This window comes from Nerophis ophidion, unplaced genomic scaffold (genome assembly GCF_033978795.1).
Source record: "Nerophis ophidion isolate RoL-2023_Sa unplaced genomic scaffold, RoL_Noph_v1.0 HiC_scaffold_58, whole genome shotgun sequence".
Classification (NCBI taxonomy): Eukaryota; Metazoa; Chordata; class Actinopteri; order Syngnathiformes; family Syngnathidae; genus Nerophis; species Nerophis ophidion.
In genome coordinates this window covers 371,503-387,967 of record NW_026906980.1, presented here as the reverse complement: position 1 = coordinate 387,967, position 16,465 = coordinate 371,503, and the positions used below count along the sequence as shown (strand labels likewise).

The 16,465-nt window shown below is 41.8% G+C and overlaps 1 protein-coding gene across 4 annotated transcripts in view; it reads right to left on the bottom strand.

Annotated features, from left to right (window-relative positions):
- Window positions 1-16,465, bottom strand: part of LOC133547073 (serine/threonine-protein phosphatase 6 regulatory ankyrin repeat subunit A) — a 51,276-nt gene that overhangs the window by 12,781 nt on the left and 22,030 nt on the right. For 2 of the 4 annotated variants that reach the window (XM_061892861.1, XM_061892858.1), the window contains exons 7-16: window positions 15,003-15,145; window positions 14,701-14,913; window positions 14,541-14,619; window positions 14,339-14,453; window positions 14,107-14,189; window positions 3,211-3,274; window positions 3,069-3,137; window positions 2,854-2,994; window positions 2,589-2,700; window positions 2,478-2,504 (exon numbers count right to left, since the gene is read on the bottom strand). In XM_061892861.1, coding sequence (XP_061748845.1) covers window positions 2,478-2,504; window positions 2,589-2,700; window positions 2,854-2,994; window positions 3,069-3,137; window positions 3,211-3,274; window positions 14,107-14,189; window positions 14,339-14,453; window positions 14,541-14,619; window positions 14,701-14,913; window positions 15,003-15,145 — 1,046 coding nt within the window. The remainder of the gene's footprint in view (window positions 1-2,477; window positions 2,505-2,588; window positions 2,701-2,853; window positions 2,995-3,068; window positions 3,138-3,210; window positions 3,275-14,106; window positions 14,190-14,338; window positions 14,454-14,540; window positions 14,620-14,700; window positions 14,914-15,002; window positions 15,146-16,465) is intronic. The other 2 variants (XM_061892859.1, XM_061892860.1) reach the window with 1 other exon arrangement.

The following is a 16,465-nucleotide window of genomic DNA, read 5'->3' as shown; positions in this document are numbered from 1 at the left end:
GGTTCGACTATCCGGCGAAGCCTCCTCTCCAGTACACCTGAATAAACCTTACCGGGAAGGCTGAGGAGTGTGATCCCACGATAGTTGGAACACACCCTCCGGTCCCCCTTCTTAAAGAGAGGGACCACCACCCCGGTCTGCCAATCCAGAGGTACCGCCCCCGATGTCCACGCGATGCTGCAGAGTCTTGTCAACCAAGACAGCCCCACAGCATCCAGAGCCTTAAGGAACTCCGGGCGGATCTCATCCACCCCCGGGGCCTTGCCGCCGAGGAGCTTTTTAACTACCTCAGCGACCTCAGCCCCAGAAATAGGAGAGTCCACTACAGATTCCCCAGGCACCGCTTCCTCAAAGAAAGACGTGTTGGTGGGATTGAGGAGGTCTTCGAAGTATTCCCTCCACCGATCCACAACATCCGCAGTCGAAGTCAGCAGAACACCATCCGCACCATACACGGTGTTGATAGTGCACTGCTTCCCCTTCCTGAGGCGCCGTATGGTGGTCCAGAATCGCTTCGAAGCCGTCCGGAAGTCGTTTTCCATGGCTTCCCCGAACTCTTCCCATGTCCGAGTTTTTGCCTCCGCGACCGCTAAAGCTGCACACCGCTTGGCCCGTCGGTACCCGTCCACTGCCTCCGGAGTCCTATGAGCCAAAAGAACCCGATAGGACTCCTTCTTCAGCTTGACGGCATCCCTCACTGCTGGTGTCCACCAACGGGTTCTGGGATTACCGCCACGACAGGCACCAACAACCTTGCGGCCACAGCTCCAATCAGCCGCCTCGACAATAGAGGTTCGGAACATGGTCCACTCGGACTCAATGTCCCGCACCTCCCTCGTGACATGTTCAAAGTTCTCCCGGAGGTGTGAATTGAAACTCTCTCTGACAGGAGACTCTGCCAGACGTTCCCAGCAGACCCTCACAATGCGCTTGGGCCTGCCAGGTCTGTCCGGCATCCTCCCCCACCATCGCAGCCAACTCACCACCAGGTGGTGATCGGTAGAAAGCTCCGCCCCTCTCTTCACCCGAGTGTCCAAAACATAAGGCCGCAAATCCGATGACACAACTACAAAGTCGATCATGGAACTGCGGCCTAGGGTGTCCTGGTGCCAAGTGCACATATGGACACCCTTATGTTTGAACATGGTGTTTGTTATCGACAAACTGTGACGAGCACAAAAGTCCAATAACAAAACACCACTCGGGTTTAGATCCGGGCGACCATTCTTCCCAATCACGCCTCTCCAGGTTTCACTGTCGTTGCCAACATGAGCGTTGAAGTCTCCCAGTAGGACAAGGGAATCACCCGGAGGAGCACTTTCCAGTACTCCCTCGAGTGTACCCAAAAAGGGTGGGTATTCTGAACTGCCGTTTGGTGCGTAAGCACAAACAACAGTCAGGACCCGTCCCCCCACCCGAAGGCGAAGGGAAGCTACCCTCTCGTCCACTGGGTTGAACTCAAACGTACAGGCTTTGAGCCGGGGGGCAACCAGAATTGCCACCCCAGCCCGTCGCCTCTCACTGCCGGCAACGCCAGAGTGGAAGAGGGTCCAGTCCCTCTCGAGAGAACTGGTTCCAGAGCCCTTGCTGTGCGTCGAGGTGAGTCCGACTATATCCTATCCGACTATTGCCCTAAAATATCAAATAATATTTTTTAGCTCATTCATGTAAGAGACTAGACGTATAAGATTTCATGGGATTCAGCGATTAGGAGTGACAGATTGTTTGGTAAACGTATAGCATGTTCTATATGATATAGTTATTTGAATGACTCTTACCATAATATGTTATGTTAACATACCAGGCACCTTCTCAGTTGGTATTTATGTGTCATATAACGTACACTTATTCAGCCTGTTGTTCACTATTCTTTATTTTAAATTGCCTTTCAAATGTCGATTCTTGGTATTGAGTTTTATCAAATAAATTTCCCCCAAAAATGCGACTTATACTCCAGTGCAACTTATGTTTTTTTCCTTTTTTATTATGCATTTTTGGCAGGTGCGACTTATACTCCAGAGCGAGTTATACTCCGAAAAATAAGGTACATGTACATCGTCACTTCTATTTTACAATGGAAAGAGTAACTGCCTCACAAAAATGTCCATTTTAAACAATGATGCAGTCCATGTAAAGTGGCACTAACTGTTTTGTGCTGGTTCGCTCACTATCACTTAATATGGACAACCTTGCCTGAACCACACAATCTATTCAAGCTTTAACTTGCTGCAGGCCTGCAAGACCATGCGTGTATTTTGCTTGTCCCTGCATTTAATTAATTAAATGATTTCATTTTAACTTTCAAGTCCCTTCAAATAAATTGATTTGTATAAAAAATGAAGCCCTCTTTTTTTCTAAAAACAAATAAAAGCAGTTTATGTGTTGACGCAGATATTGCACCTGGTGACGTATTGGGGGACAGCCATTATTAGAGAATATACGGTATGCACACTAAGACAGTCACAAATACTACTCACCACATCTAATGGGGTTTCACTTGCAATCTAACACAATCAAGGGGATTCAGAAATACATGTATTAAGAGAGATAAGATTCAAAAGGCCTGCACTCAATGGTGACGCTCTCACCAGCTCCAGACAGAGGCGATGTCCATATGCAGAGGCATAGTGCACAGCATTGTAGCCTTGATTGTCCCGGATCCCTGGATCTGCATCGTTTCGCAGTAAATATTCCAGGCACCTATATCCAAAATAAGAATATATTTTACCAAAGTATTCAAATGTTTATTACCGTTTGTAATAGTGCAAGTGAACTTTAAGCTTTTTGATAGGAACAACAGTTAGATACATAATTGTCTCATTTATGTTGAGGGTCGTTCGGAGCACTACTGACTTTCCATTTGTGTCAGATGCAGCGGCGTAGTGGAGAGGAGTGCAGCCCCTCTCATCAAGATCATTGACGCTGGCCCCCGAACCCACCAGAGCAAACAGACACTGGTAGTTACAGTTGGCAGCAGCGTAGTGTAGAGAAGTCCTGGAAAGACAGGTGTTTCTTAGCTGATTGTTGAAATGCAACAGCGACACAACCATTAATAAAAAAACACGAACCTGCCAAAGTTGTCTTTTTTATTAAAGTCTGCACCCGTGTTGAGAAGTAGATTGAGACATTCCAGGTTTCTGCAGAGAATTACCCAAGAATGACATCCAATTGATCCAAACATTTAACACCATTAGCCCTAACCACACTCACCCTCCAGCAGCCGCAGCATGTAAACATGTCCTTCCAAAGTCATCAGGAGTGTCTATATCAAAACCTAATAAGACTCAGAATTAATTACCTTGCATGGTTGTAAAGTCCAAATATTGATTAGGGTTGGGAATTGAGAACCGGTTCCCAGTGTTTTGATTCCTGGGAATTATGTGCCAATTTTGTTAACGAGCCCCTTATCGATTCTAGTGGCCGCACATGAAGTCACCAAGCACGGCGCCGATTGTCAGCATGAACACTAGATAGTTACTGTATTCATGGGAAGGATGACAACAGGGCAACTTAGAGGTGTGACAAATTATTGATTCTCTGATGCATCTCAATTAGAACCTGGGCAATTCATGAATAGATGGGCAAATGTCCAAATATCAATTATTTACGTATGTTAAAGTAATACAGGGGTTTTTAAAATGCAGCATTGATGCTAATGTTCAATAAAAGTTAGTTTTAGGTTTGTTTCAATATAACTTTGGGAGAAACATTGGCCAGCATTCTTTTAAGGTTATGTACTACTGTAGCACGGACAAAGACGGAGGGGGGAGCAGGAGAGGACAAGCTATACTAGTTGTATCCCTAAGTTAGCTTGAATGTGAAGTAGTGAAACAAGAAAATAATTATGCTTTGTACACTTCCGCAGAAGGCTAAAAGAAACTACGTCACAGCAGAGAGCAACAAGCTACGAAGAAGAAATTGGCAAGTAGATTAGTAAGTCAGGAAAGATAATATCCATACAATGTAGCAACACGTCTGTCAGCCATAGATAGAATGAGTAGTTAGACAACAAGTCTTTGAGTCACAATTTTATGGCAAATGGACCCAAAGTGTCTGAACATTCTATGGTTTTAGAAGACATAACAATTATATAAAGGATGCCTTTTTGATTGATTTATTGATATATTTTTATTTCAAATATGCAAAAAAACAAGAGCAAGCATGATCCAATTCAGTGCTATAGCCTTAACAGCCATTATAACAAAATGAAAACAATGGAGAATAAAAAAAAATAAAAAATGATTATTGGACTCTCTCTTTTTTTCCCCTTACATATTTGAGTGTGAATAAGTATACACATATTTAATCCCACCCCTTTTCTTTAAATCACAAATTACTCTGAGCTAGAACTACCTGTTCACTCTATGTACAAACTTAATTAACTTGTATATACATAAATTATAAATATATACATACATTTGCACACTATACACATACATAGCCACACCATTACCACAAGTGCACAAGGAAATGGTATCATGCAAAAACAGCAGTACAAGTGCCTCAATGGGCAGCCCCAAACTTTTCTGTTACACAAGAAACCCAATATCAAACCCCTTCTTCATCTCTGGAATACCATGTACCTATACTTCTTTTTAAACTATTTTATGTTTGGACATTGCTTTAACTCCACATTCAAACCATTCCATAGTTTCACTCCACAAATTGAAACCCAAAAACTGTTGATGGTTGTTCTATAACTAAGCATTTTGAAATTAAAATTCCCCCTTAAATTATAATCCCCTCTCATGTGCTGAACAATTTTTGAATGATTCCTGGGAGTTTATTTATTTTGGCTTGATACATTATTTGTGCAGTTTGATGCAAAATAATATCATTACATATCAATAGTTTTGACTGTAAGAGTAGTGAATGAGTATGGTTCAGATATCAAACCTTGTTGATGATGCGTACAACTCTTTTCTGAAGTATAGTTATTGGGTTTAATGAGCTTTTATAATTATTCCCCCAGACTTCCAAACAGTAGGTTAAGTATGGTAAGACTAATGAACAGTAAATAATGTGGAGTGATTTGTGATCCAGAACCTGCTTTGCTTTATTTATTACTGAGATGCTTCTTGACAGCTTAGACCAGACATGGGCAAACTACGGCCCGTTGAACGTTTTAATCCGGCCTGCGGAGCTTGTCCAAATTATAGAAATATATATATATATATATATATATATATATATATATATATGTATGTAGCTGGGATAGGCGCCAGCGCCCCCCGCGACCCCGAAAGGGAATAAGCGGTAGAAAATGGATGGATGGATGATATATATATATATATATATATATATATATATATATATGTATATATATATATATATATATTTTTTACAAACAAACGTAGCAATGTTTTAAGGCTTCTGCCTATACCGCATGCGTTTTCAGCACTTGACAATTGGTGTTTTTTTTGTTTAAAGTTCAGATGGGATTTTTGATTTTCTGCACGGCATTCATTTGCTGTGCGCAGAAGACCCGTGAGCAGTGCGCATTTGCGCAGGCGCGCACCTTAGATGGAACTTTGGCTGTGAGCCCTTCTGTAAAAATGAGCTTATCAAAGCAAAGAAATGTGGACAGTGAATGCCGTGAATTTAATGCAGAGTGGACAACAAAATATTTTTTTACTGAAGTCCGATCAAAGGCTGTGTGTATGATATGCCAAGAAACCGTCGCGGTTAACAAAGAGTACAATATCAGCTGCCACTTTGCTACAGAAGATGCTAACTTTGTTTGGCTCGACCTACGTCTGTGAGCAGACATTCAGCGTCATGAACATCAACAAATCCCGTCACAGATCCAGGTTAACTGACCAGCATCTCGGAGCTATCCTAAGAATTGCCACAACCAAACTCACTCCAGACTTTGTTGAATTGGCCAAAAAGGGAGATCAACAACACTGTTCCCACTGAAACTGTGAGTTTCTCTGCTGTTATTCTGTGATAATCAAATGTAAATAATTCAGGTAAGTCAAACAAATACAGTGAATTTCTCTACTGTGTTTATTCTTAATCAAATGAAATTAATGCATTTGAAAAGAAAATCTAACTGTACAATGAGCCTTGCTGCCTACTCATGATATGTTACATGTTGTAGGCCAAATCCTCTCACGTAATGGCTTTTACATGTAATTTATATTATTTCACACAAACATTCCATCCATCTGTTCCTGGCCCAGCCCCCCTGTCAAATCTTAGAACCCAATGTGGCCCTCCTGGCAAAAAGTTTGCCCACTCCTGGCTTAGACTGTACATGTTTTATATGTGGTTTCCAGTTAATTTGATGGTCAATTGTAACTCCAATGAATTTTATTTCAAAAACCCTTTCAATAGCCACCCCATCTATTTGTATCTGTACCCTTGTTTCACGTGTCTTCTTTCCAAACAGCATTAACATAGTCTTAGTCAGGTCTAATGACAATTTATTATCGTCAAACCAAGCTTTTAGTTTACTAATTTCTTCCATAATGACTTCCTGTAATTGATTTAAGTCATCCCCTGAACTAAATATATTAGTGTCATCAGCAAATAACACTAATTTCAATAATGTAGACACTTGACATATATCATTGATATACAGGATTAACAATTTTGGCCCCAACACTGACCCCTGGGGGACACCACAAGCGATGTCCAAACACAATGAACAGCAATCCCCCAACTTCACAAACTGTTGTCTCTTATTTAAGTAACTTTTAAGCCAGTCTAGTACAACTCCCCTGATTCAATACTTTTCCATTGTATTAATTAATATATCATGGTTAATTGTGTCAAATATTTTTTTTTAGATGAATATTCCCTTTGCATATTGTTTCTTGCCTATGGCATTTGTGATTTCCTCTATTGTTTCAATTATTGCCATTGATGTACAAACCCTGTTTCCATATGAGTAGGGAAATAGTGTTACATGTAAATATAAACGGAATACAATGATTTGCAAATCATTTTCAACCCATATTCAGTTGAATATGCTACAAAGACAACATATTTGATGTTCAAACTGATAAACTTTTTTTTTTGCAAATAATCATTAACTATAGAATTTGATGCCAGCAACACGTGACAAAGCAGTTGGGAAAGGTGGCAATAAATACTGATAAAGTTGAGGAATCCTCATCAAACACTTATTTGGAACATCCCACAGGTGTGCAGGCTAATTGGGAACAGGTGGGTGCCATGATTGGGTATAAAAGCAGCTTCCATGAAATGCTAAGTAATTCACAAACAAGGATGGGGTGAGGGTCACCAATTTGCAAGCAAACTGTCGAACAGTTTTAGAACAACATTTCTCAACGAGCTAATGCAAGGAATTTAGGGATTTTACCATCTACGGTCCGTAAAAATCATCAAAATGTTCAGAGAATCTGGAGAAATTACTGCACATAAGCGATGATATTACGGACCTTTGATCCCTCAGGCAGTATTGCATCAAAAACTGACATCAGTGTGTAAAGGATATTACCACATGGGCTCAGGAACACTTCATAAAACCACTGTCAGTAACTACAGTTGGTCGCTACATCTGTAAATGCTAGTCAAAACGTTAAAGCGAAAGCCATTTATCAACAACACCGAGGAACGCCGCCAGCTTCGCTGGGCCCGAGCTCATCTAAGATGGACTGATGCAAAGTGGAAAAGTGTTTTGTGGTCTGACGAGTCCATCCATCCATCCATCCATTTTCTACTGCTTATTCCCTTTTGCGGTCGCGGGGGGCGCTGGCGCCTATCTCAGCTACAATCGGGCGGAAGGCGGGGTACATTTCAAATTATATTTGGAAACTGTGGACGTGGTGTCCTCTGGAACAAGAGGAAAATAACCATTCGGATTGTTATAGGCGCAAAGTTCAAAAGCCAGCATCTGTGATGGTATGGAGGTGTATTAGTGCCCAAGGCATGGGTAACTTACATATCTGTGAAGGCACCATTAATGCTGAATGGTCCATACTGGTTTTGGAGCAACATGTGTTTTCATCCAAGCAACGTTATTATGGATGCCCCTGCTTATTTCAGCCAAACAATGCCAAGTCACGTGTTACAACAGATTCGTAGTAAAAGAGTGCAGGTACTTTCCTGGCCCGCCTGCAGTCCAGACATGTCTCCCATCAAAAATGTGTGGCGGATTATGAAGCGTAAAATAAGACAACAACTCCCGGACTGTTGAACAAATTAAGCTGTACATCAAGTAAGAATGGTAAAGAATTCCACTTTCAAAGCTTCAACAATTAGTTTCCTCAGTTCCCAAACATTTATTGAGTGATGTTAAAAGGAAATGTGATGTAACACAGTGGTGAACATGCCCTTTCCCAACTACTTTGGCACGTGTTGTGGCCATGAAATTCTAAGTTAATTATTATTTGCAAAAAAAAATAAAGTTCATGAGTTTGAACATCAAATATCTTGTCTTTGTAGTGCATTCAATTGAATATGGGTTGAAAAGGATTTGCAAATCATTGTATTCCGTTTATATTTACATCTAACACAATTTCCCAACTCATATGAAAACGGGGTTTGTAGATCTGTTTGATCTAAACCCATATTGACAGTCAGAGAGTAAATTATGTTTTTCTATAAATGCATCCAACCTGTTATTGAATAGTTTTTCTAATATTTTAGAGAATTGTGAAAACAAAGAGATGGGTCTGTAGTTTGTGAAGTGGTGTTTGCTCCCAGTTTTAAACAGTGGTATAACTTTAGCTATTTTCATTTCATTTGGAAATGTACCGGTTTGAAATGACAGATTACAGATATATGTTAATGGTTTTGATATCCCTCTAATGACCTTTTTCACCAATGCCATACTAATGTCATCGGAGTCAGTGGACATTTTGTTCTTACATTTGTTTACAATAATTAACATTTCTTCTTCACCCACTGCATGTCAAATCATATAATTGAGATTTCTCTCCAACAATCCCTCCATATTTTTACCAGTTGTCCGTGGATCTGGGATTTGTGCTGCAAGTTCGGGTCCAATACTTACAAAGAATTTAATGAAGGCATTAGACACATCTTCAATACTATAATTTTCTTTACCATCATTCATTAAATACTTTGGATAGTTATTTGAAAAGGTACTGTTTTAATATTATACTGTTTAATACATTCCATATTCCTTTGATATGGTTTTTATTATCATCTAGTAATTTCTTATAGTAATAAACGGCGTGGCAAAGTTGGTAGAGTGGCTGTGTCGGCAATCTGAGGGTTATTGGTTCAATCCCCAGCTTCTACGATCCCTGTCACGTCCGTTGTGTCCTTGGGCAAGACACTTCACGCTTGCTCCTGATGGGTCCTGGTAAGCGCCTTGCATGGCAGCCCCCGCCGTCAGTGTGTGAATGGGCGAATGTGGAAATACTGTCAAAGAGCTTTGGGCTCCTTAAAAAGGGGTAGAAAAGCGCTATACAAGTACAACCCATTTACCATAATCTCTTTTTTTTGACCTCATAATATGAGTTATTTTGTTTTTATATTTTTTATATTTATTTTCTGCTTCTTTTGTTTTCAATTGTATAAATTCCCCCGCAAAGAGTGTTTTTCTTTTTGCAAGCATTTCGCAATCCCTTTGTGATCCAAGAACAATTACTATATTTTCTTTTGCTCATGCATTCTTTTATTGGGCAATTTTTATCATATAATGACCTAAATATTCTCAAGGATATATTGTAAGCACTATTAACATCAACATTTTCATAAATTACATCCCGATTCTGCTCCAGTAAATCATGTTTAAATGAACTAATGGATTCCTCTGATCTCGTTCTTCTGTATCAGGTTGGTTTTTTAAATTTTTTTTTGTCCTGTAGTTACCATCAAATATCAGAAAAACTGGTCTCTACACTTTCTGTAGACTTTGATTTTTTCTGTTCAGCGGGCTAATACAGTTCTCACATATCTAATTTTCGCGCACGTACGCACATCTCTATGCTGTGCACACTATTCCAGAAACCAGAAATGACACAATACTGCATACGTCAATAGTCAAAGGAGGAACCTTGTAAACATATTATTAATAAGTAAATGCGATACAATTGGAATATTTAATAATAATAATAGTAGTAATAATAATAACATTCATTATATCAACATCAATGAATGACGCATTTTAATTCTCTTCAAGCCGGAAGTGAATCTACCCCAGCAGCATGTCGTCTGTTTGTACTCCAGGTTACTAATTAAATAACTAACAATGGCTATCATGTGAGCGCATCATTGGAAAACCAGCTATTATTAACTATAAACGTAGAATTAATGATTCTCATGCATTACATGACAAGACAGCGCCTGTCTGGTTCAGAGGCCGCATGCCTCCTCCTTCCTGTCTGACAAGGGTTCTCTCATTATTTTTTTACACCATAAAAGAACAAAATAATTATTTCCTGTGCATTCCTAATGTTAGAGGATAAATAGTTTGGACCTTAGTTCAAAGCACTCAGACTAGATCTGTCCAAGGTTAGTCTATTAACATGAACTGATAAAAGCTACTCGGATGAGTGGCCAAACATCTTCTTAGACAGCTGATCAGTTGAATGCCATGAAAATAACAATAACTTGATGAATGAGAACATTTAAAGGCCCATTCATCTTCAAATATTCGCTATTATATTGGATCCACTTTGGACTGGACTCTCACGGTTATGTTAGATCCACTATGGATTGTATTTTCACAATATCATGTTCGAACCGCTCGACATCCATTGCTTTCGGTCCCATGAGAGTCCTCTCCAAGGTTTCTCAGTCATTATTGTTACGGTCACCGACGTCCCACTGGAGTGAGTTTTTCCTTGCCCATATGTGGGCTCTACCGAGGATGTCGTTGTGGTTTGTGCAGCCCTTTGAGACACTTGTGATTTAGTGCTATATAAATAAACATTGATTGATTGAATATTAAAAAAACACATTCTTTAAAAGTTACATTCCTACAGTATTTATGTTTTCAAACACAACATACATCCCCAAAGATGTTAAAGTAAAAAGGCAAACACATGGCACATTTCAAATATATTTCTTTTCCACGAGTCAAGTCAAGTCAAGTCAAGTCGTCACAGACGCCTAAAGGTTTTGTGAAATAAAAAAAAAAGACTAACAGGTAATTTTTCTAAGCCCCCCATCCTCTCTGAGCTGCCACCTTATCGGGGTAGAGGAGTTTGCGTGTCCCAATGATCCTAGGAGCTATGTTGTCCCGGGGCTTTATGCCCCCTGGTAGGGTCTCCCAAAGCAAACAGGTCCTAGGTGAGGGATCAGACAAAGAGGAGCTCAAAGACCTTTATGAAGACAAATCATGGACCCATATTTCCCTCGCCCGGACGCCGGTCAACGGGGCACCCCTCTGGAGCCAGGCCCGGTGGTGGGGCACGATGGCGAGTGCCTGGTGGCCAGGCCTGTTCCCATGGGGAACCTGGGGGTCTGCTGGGAACGTCTGGCAGAGTCTCCTGTCAGAGAAAGTTTCAATTCCCTCCTCCGGAAGAACTTTGAACATGTCACGATGGAGGTGCTGGATATCGAGTCCGAGTGGACCATGTTCCGCACCTCTATTGTTGAGGCGGCTGATTGGAGCTGTGGCCGCAAGGTAGTTGGTGCCTGTCGGGGCGGTAATCCTAAAGCCCGTGGTGGACACCAGCGGTGAGGGATGCTGTCAAGCTGAAGAAGGAGTCCTATGAGCCAAAAGAACCCGATTTGGCTCATAGGACTCCGGAAGCAGTGGACAGGTACCGACAGGCCAAGTGGTGTGCAGCTTCAGCGGTCGCGTAGGCAAAAACTCGTACATGGGAGGAGTTCGGGGAAGCCATAGAATATGACTTCCGGCATTATACTCTCGGCAGGGTTCTTGAGGGTGCATGGGAGTTTACCCAACCAGTCTGTGCTTTGTGGACTTAATGTGGCGGTCCGCTCCCTGTATGATCAGTGTCAGAGCTTGATCCGCATTGCCGAACACATTTCCAGTGAGGGTTGGACTCCACCAAGGCTGTCCTTTGTCACCGATTCTGTTCATAACTTTTATGGACAGAATTTCTAGGCGCAGTCAAGGCGTTGAGGGGTTCCGGTTTGGTGGTCGTGAGATTAGGTCTCTGCTTTTTGCAGATGATGTGGTCCTGATGGATTCATCTGGCCGGGATCTTCAGCTCTCACTGAATTGGTTCGCAGCAGAGTGTGAAGCGACCGGAATGAGAATCAGCACCTCTAAGTCCGAGTCCATGGTTCTCGCCCGGAAAAGGGTGGAATGCCATCTCCGGGTTGGGGAGGAGACCCAGCCCCAAGTGGAGGAGTTCAAGTACCTAGGAGCCTTGTTCACGAGTGAGGGAAGAGTGGATCGTGAGATCGACAGGCGGATCGGTGCGGCGTTTTTAGTATTTCGGACGTTGTACCGATCCGTTGTGGTGAAGAAGAACCGGTAATTTGAGAGCTTTGCCTTCCGGCTCAGCTCTCAATTTACCGGTCGATCTACATTCCCATCCTCACCTATGGTCATGAGCTTTGGGTCATGACCGAAAGGATAAGATCACGGGTACAAGCGGCCAAAATGAGTTTCCTCCGCCATGTGGCGGGGCTCTCCCTTAGTGATAGGGTGAGAAGCTCTGCCATCCGGGAGGAACTCAAAGTAAAGCCGCTGCTCCTCCACATCGAGAGGAGCCAGTTGAGGTGGTTCGGGCATCTGGTCAGGATGCCACCCGAACGCCTTCCTAGGGAGGCATTTAGGGCACGTTCAAGAGGCCACGGGGAAAACCCAGGGCACGTTGGGAAGACTATGTGTCCCGACTGGCCTAGGAACGCCTCGGGATCCCCCAGGAAGAGCTCGACAAAGTGGCTGGGGAGAGGGAAGTCTGGGCTTTCCTGCTTAGGCTGCTGCCCCTGCGACTCGACCTTGGGTAAGCGGAAGAAGATGGATGGAAGGATAGTTGGGATGTTACAATACTGACAAGTCAGCACAGCACGGAGATGGTCCGCGGTTTTGAAGTTACGTATCTTGTGGGTAATTATTTTGCGGACAGTCATGTTTTTTTGCCTTCTTTTAAAGATAAACTGTTTACTGCTCGCTAGTCTCTCGCGACACCCAGTCCATGCATCTATGTCTATTCTTGTCTCCAGTTACATAAGTAACTAGGGATGTAACGATATGAAATCTCATAGTATGATAATATCACAGTATCAAGGCCACGATAATTTTTGTGGTATTTAAAAATGTTATAGTGTGTAAAATGGAGTGGCAGGAATGTTAAGGATAAAAAGACTTACTCTAATTAAAACACAAAGATAATGCTCAAATGTTCTAATCATATTTATTACTACAAATATGACTTTTAGGTGCAAAGAATAGTGCAGGGACATCCACTGTTCCAAGCAAATATTAAAAAAAGCTTAAAGTTGCATGTCTTTAAAGTGATAATGAAAACATCCAGTGTAACACAATGTTTACTTTATGTCTTTCAACTTTTACTTTCTGACAAGCAGTGTCCTCCACAGTAGACAATAGACATGTTTATATCAGTCTGGAAAATGTTTCTTAGAAAAGTTAACTAACAATTTAACTTTTAATAATTTAAATACCTCACAAACTGATGTTTGGCTTCACTGGCTTGAAATATTTTTACTGGGTGACAGTGAGTAAGGCAACATGCCCAGGTAAGTTGCTTTCCGCCTCATCATAGGCTCCAAACCCACGCAACATCGAGAGAAGCAAGCAGTGGAAACAAGTATAGATGGATTAAAGATTTATAAAGTAGTTTTTCAGTTGTGTCACATTTACCACGTTGAAAATATTTTGGGCCGAATCCCTCGATCCGTAACCGGTTGGCTCTTAGGTCGCCAAAACGAAAGTGGCGCGTTTCGCTTTACAGAACACAAGTTTTCTGAAATCCGCTAAAGATGGTTGTGTGTTAGTATATTACACAATATTTATTTCTGTCGATGCTGTGGATCTTTAATTAACCTGTTTGTCATCCTTTTGTCCAAATGAGAATCGATAAAGAATTAAATCATGAAACAGAATCAAAATTGGAATAGTAATAACCTTATTAATTCCCATCCCTAAATATTGAACAATTTTAAAAGATATAAGCACACTGTGCTTCTCTTCTACAGAATAAACTTTTATTTAGGAGTTACCTGAAGACAATAGCTTTCGGCAGCAGTTTGAGAATCCACTTAGAGCAGCCAAATGCAATGGGAACATACCATGGACCCCTCGTCTGTAAGAAAAAAAAGAAAAAAAAGAACACCATCATAATCATTGCTTTTTTGCCATATACAACTAATTAGACAGTATAGTTTTTGGAGTGCACTGTATTAAAATCTGCACTTATATATAAAGAGTCCTTTAAGGTAACTGTTTGCTCACTTGGCTGTGTCAGCTCTGTTGGTAATAAGTGTGTTGATAAGCAGCTCGTGTCCGTATCTTGCGGCGATATGCAGTGGCGTATTTCCGTTCTTATCCTCACAGTCAATCTCAGCACCTTCATAGGGGAAGACACACAAGCACGTCTTTAAGCAACTTGTGTAGTTTCACTGCCCAAAGAAAAATCCTTTTCAAGGGAGCTCACCGTTTTCAATAATCGCTTGAGACCTTGAGAACCTTCCGTGGATAGCAGTCATGTGGAGGGGAGTCTTTCCGTCCTTACTCTGGAGTAATACAGCCGTGTGGGGGCGTGAGCATGAACAAGAATGTAAAGCCGTTCTCAGATGTCTCCTTGAAAAATTTACCTTGATGTTGACGTCGGCCCCGTTGCACACGAGCAGCTCTGGACACAGCGCGTCGTGACGTGAGGCGGCAGTAAAGTGGAGAGGAGCGAAGCCCTTCTCGTTCACCTGGTTAACGTTCGCCCCGCACTCTATGAGCTCGTTTACCACCACATCTTGCCCGTTGTAGCAGGCCACATGAAGGGGCGTGTTGCCGTATGCGTTAGGCTCATTGATCTGGAAACCATCATTACCAGTACTAATTGTTATCGCATACTGACAATAAAGCTTCTGTTGTCAAGAGTCTAACAGTGAGTGGGACTCACATCCACCCCCAAGTCCAGGAGGTATTTGACAACGCTGATCATCCCACTGGAGGCGGCGGCGTGAAGAGGTGTGTAGGATTTCTTATCTTTGCAGGCTACTTCGGCTCCATGAGATGCTAGCAGTTTTACCACCTCAATGTGACCTGCAGTTTAAAGATGGCCATGCACACAACATGATTATGTTCTTTATCGGAGCAGATACAGCGGTTGCCAATGTATAAACTGAATAAAGTCAAATTCACCAAATCACTACCATTTGCGTCCCAAAAAATTTGAACTATAGCCACTACTTTTTTCCTACGGCTTATAAAACGGTGCAGATAATCATATGGATTTATCTTCGCTGACGGCCAGTGTTTTGTTTTCAACACTTAGAGAGACAAAAGGTGTGTTGTTTGTGCTATGGCGTCATCTTTGGCAGGTGCTGCAGGGTGAACGGCTAGAGCATGGGTGTCAAACTCTGGCCCTCAGCCAAATTTGGCCCGCCGTGTAATTTAATTTGGCCCTTGAGGCAATATCAAATTAACATTAGAGCTGGCCCGCCGCTGTAACACCGCATTCACCGCTAATACTTTTACTTGCCAACCCTCCCGATTTTCCCGGAAGATTCCCAAAGTACAGTGCCCCTCCCAAATTACATCCCGGACAACAATATTGGGGGTAGGGCTTAAAGGCATTGCCTTTGGCGTTCTCTACTACCTGTCGCCACGTCCGCTTTTCCTCCATACAAAAAGCGTGCCGGCGCAGTCACATAATATATGCGGCTTATCCACACACACACAAGTGAATTCAACGCATACTTGGTCAACAGCCGTACAGGTCACACTGAGGGTGGCCGTATAAACAACTTTAACACTGTTACAAATATGCGCCACACTGTGAACCCACACCAAACAAGAATGACAAACACATTTCGGAAGAACATCCGCACCTTAACACAACATAAACACAACAGAACAAATACCCATAATCCCTTGCAGCACTAACTCTTCCGGGACGCTACAATATACACCCCCCGCTATCACCAAACCCCGTCCATCTCAACCCCGCCGCCAAAAAGAGGCATTCCATTTTTATTTAAATTGTATTTGATATGCCATATATATTTTTTAATTATTATTATTATTATTTGAAACTCGATTTTGCATGTCACTATTAAGTTATATACTGTAAGCTTTGCTTGCTCAAGATTCATTGCAAAACTTGTTTGGGTCCCTATTAAAGGTTAATTTGTTCAACCTCGGCCTGCGGCTTTGTTCGGTTTTAAATTTTGGCCCACTCTGTATTTGAGTTTGATACCCCTGGGCTAGAGTATTCCCTTTAAACCGTAAGGACAAGTGCTGTTCTGTCTTCCAGTTTTCCATAACCTTTATACTCGTATGGATTCTTCATTCATCACTCCAAGCAACGTTTGTAAGTTTTACAATATAACTATAACTATTCACAATGACTAAACCGGCACA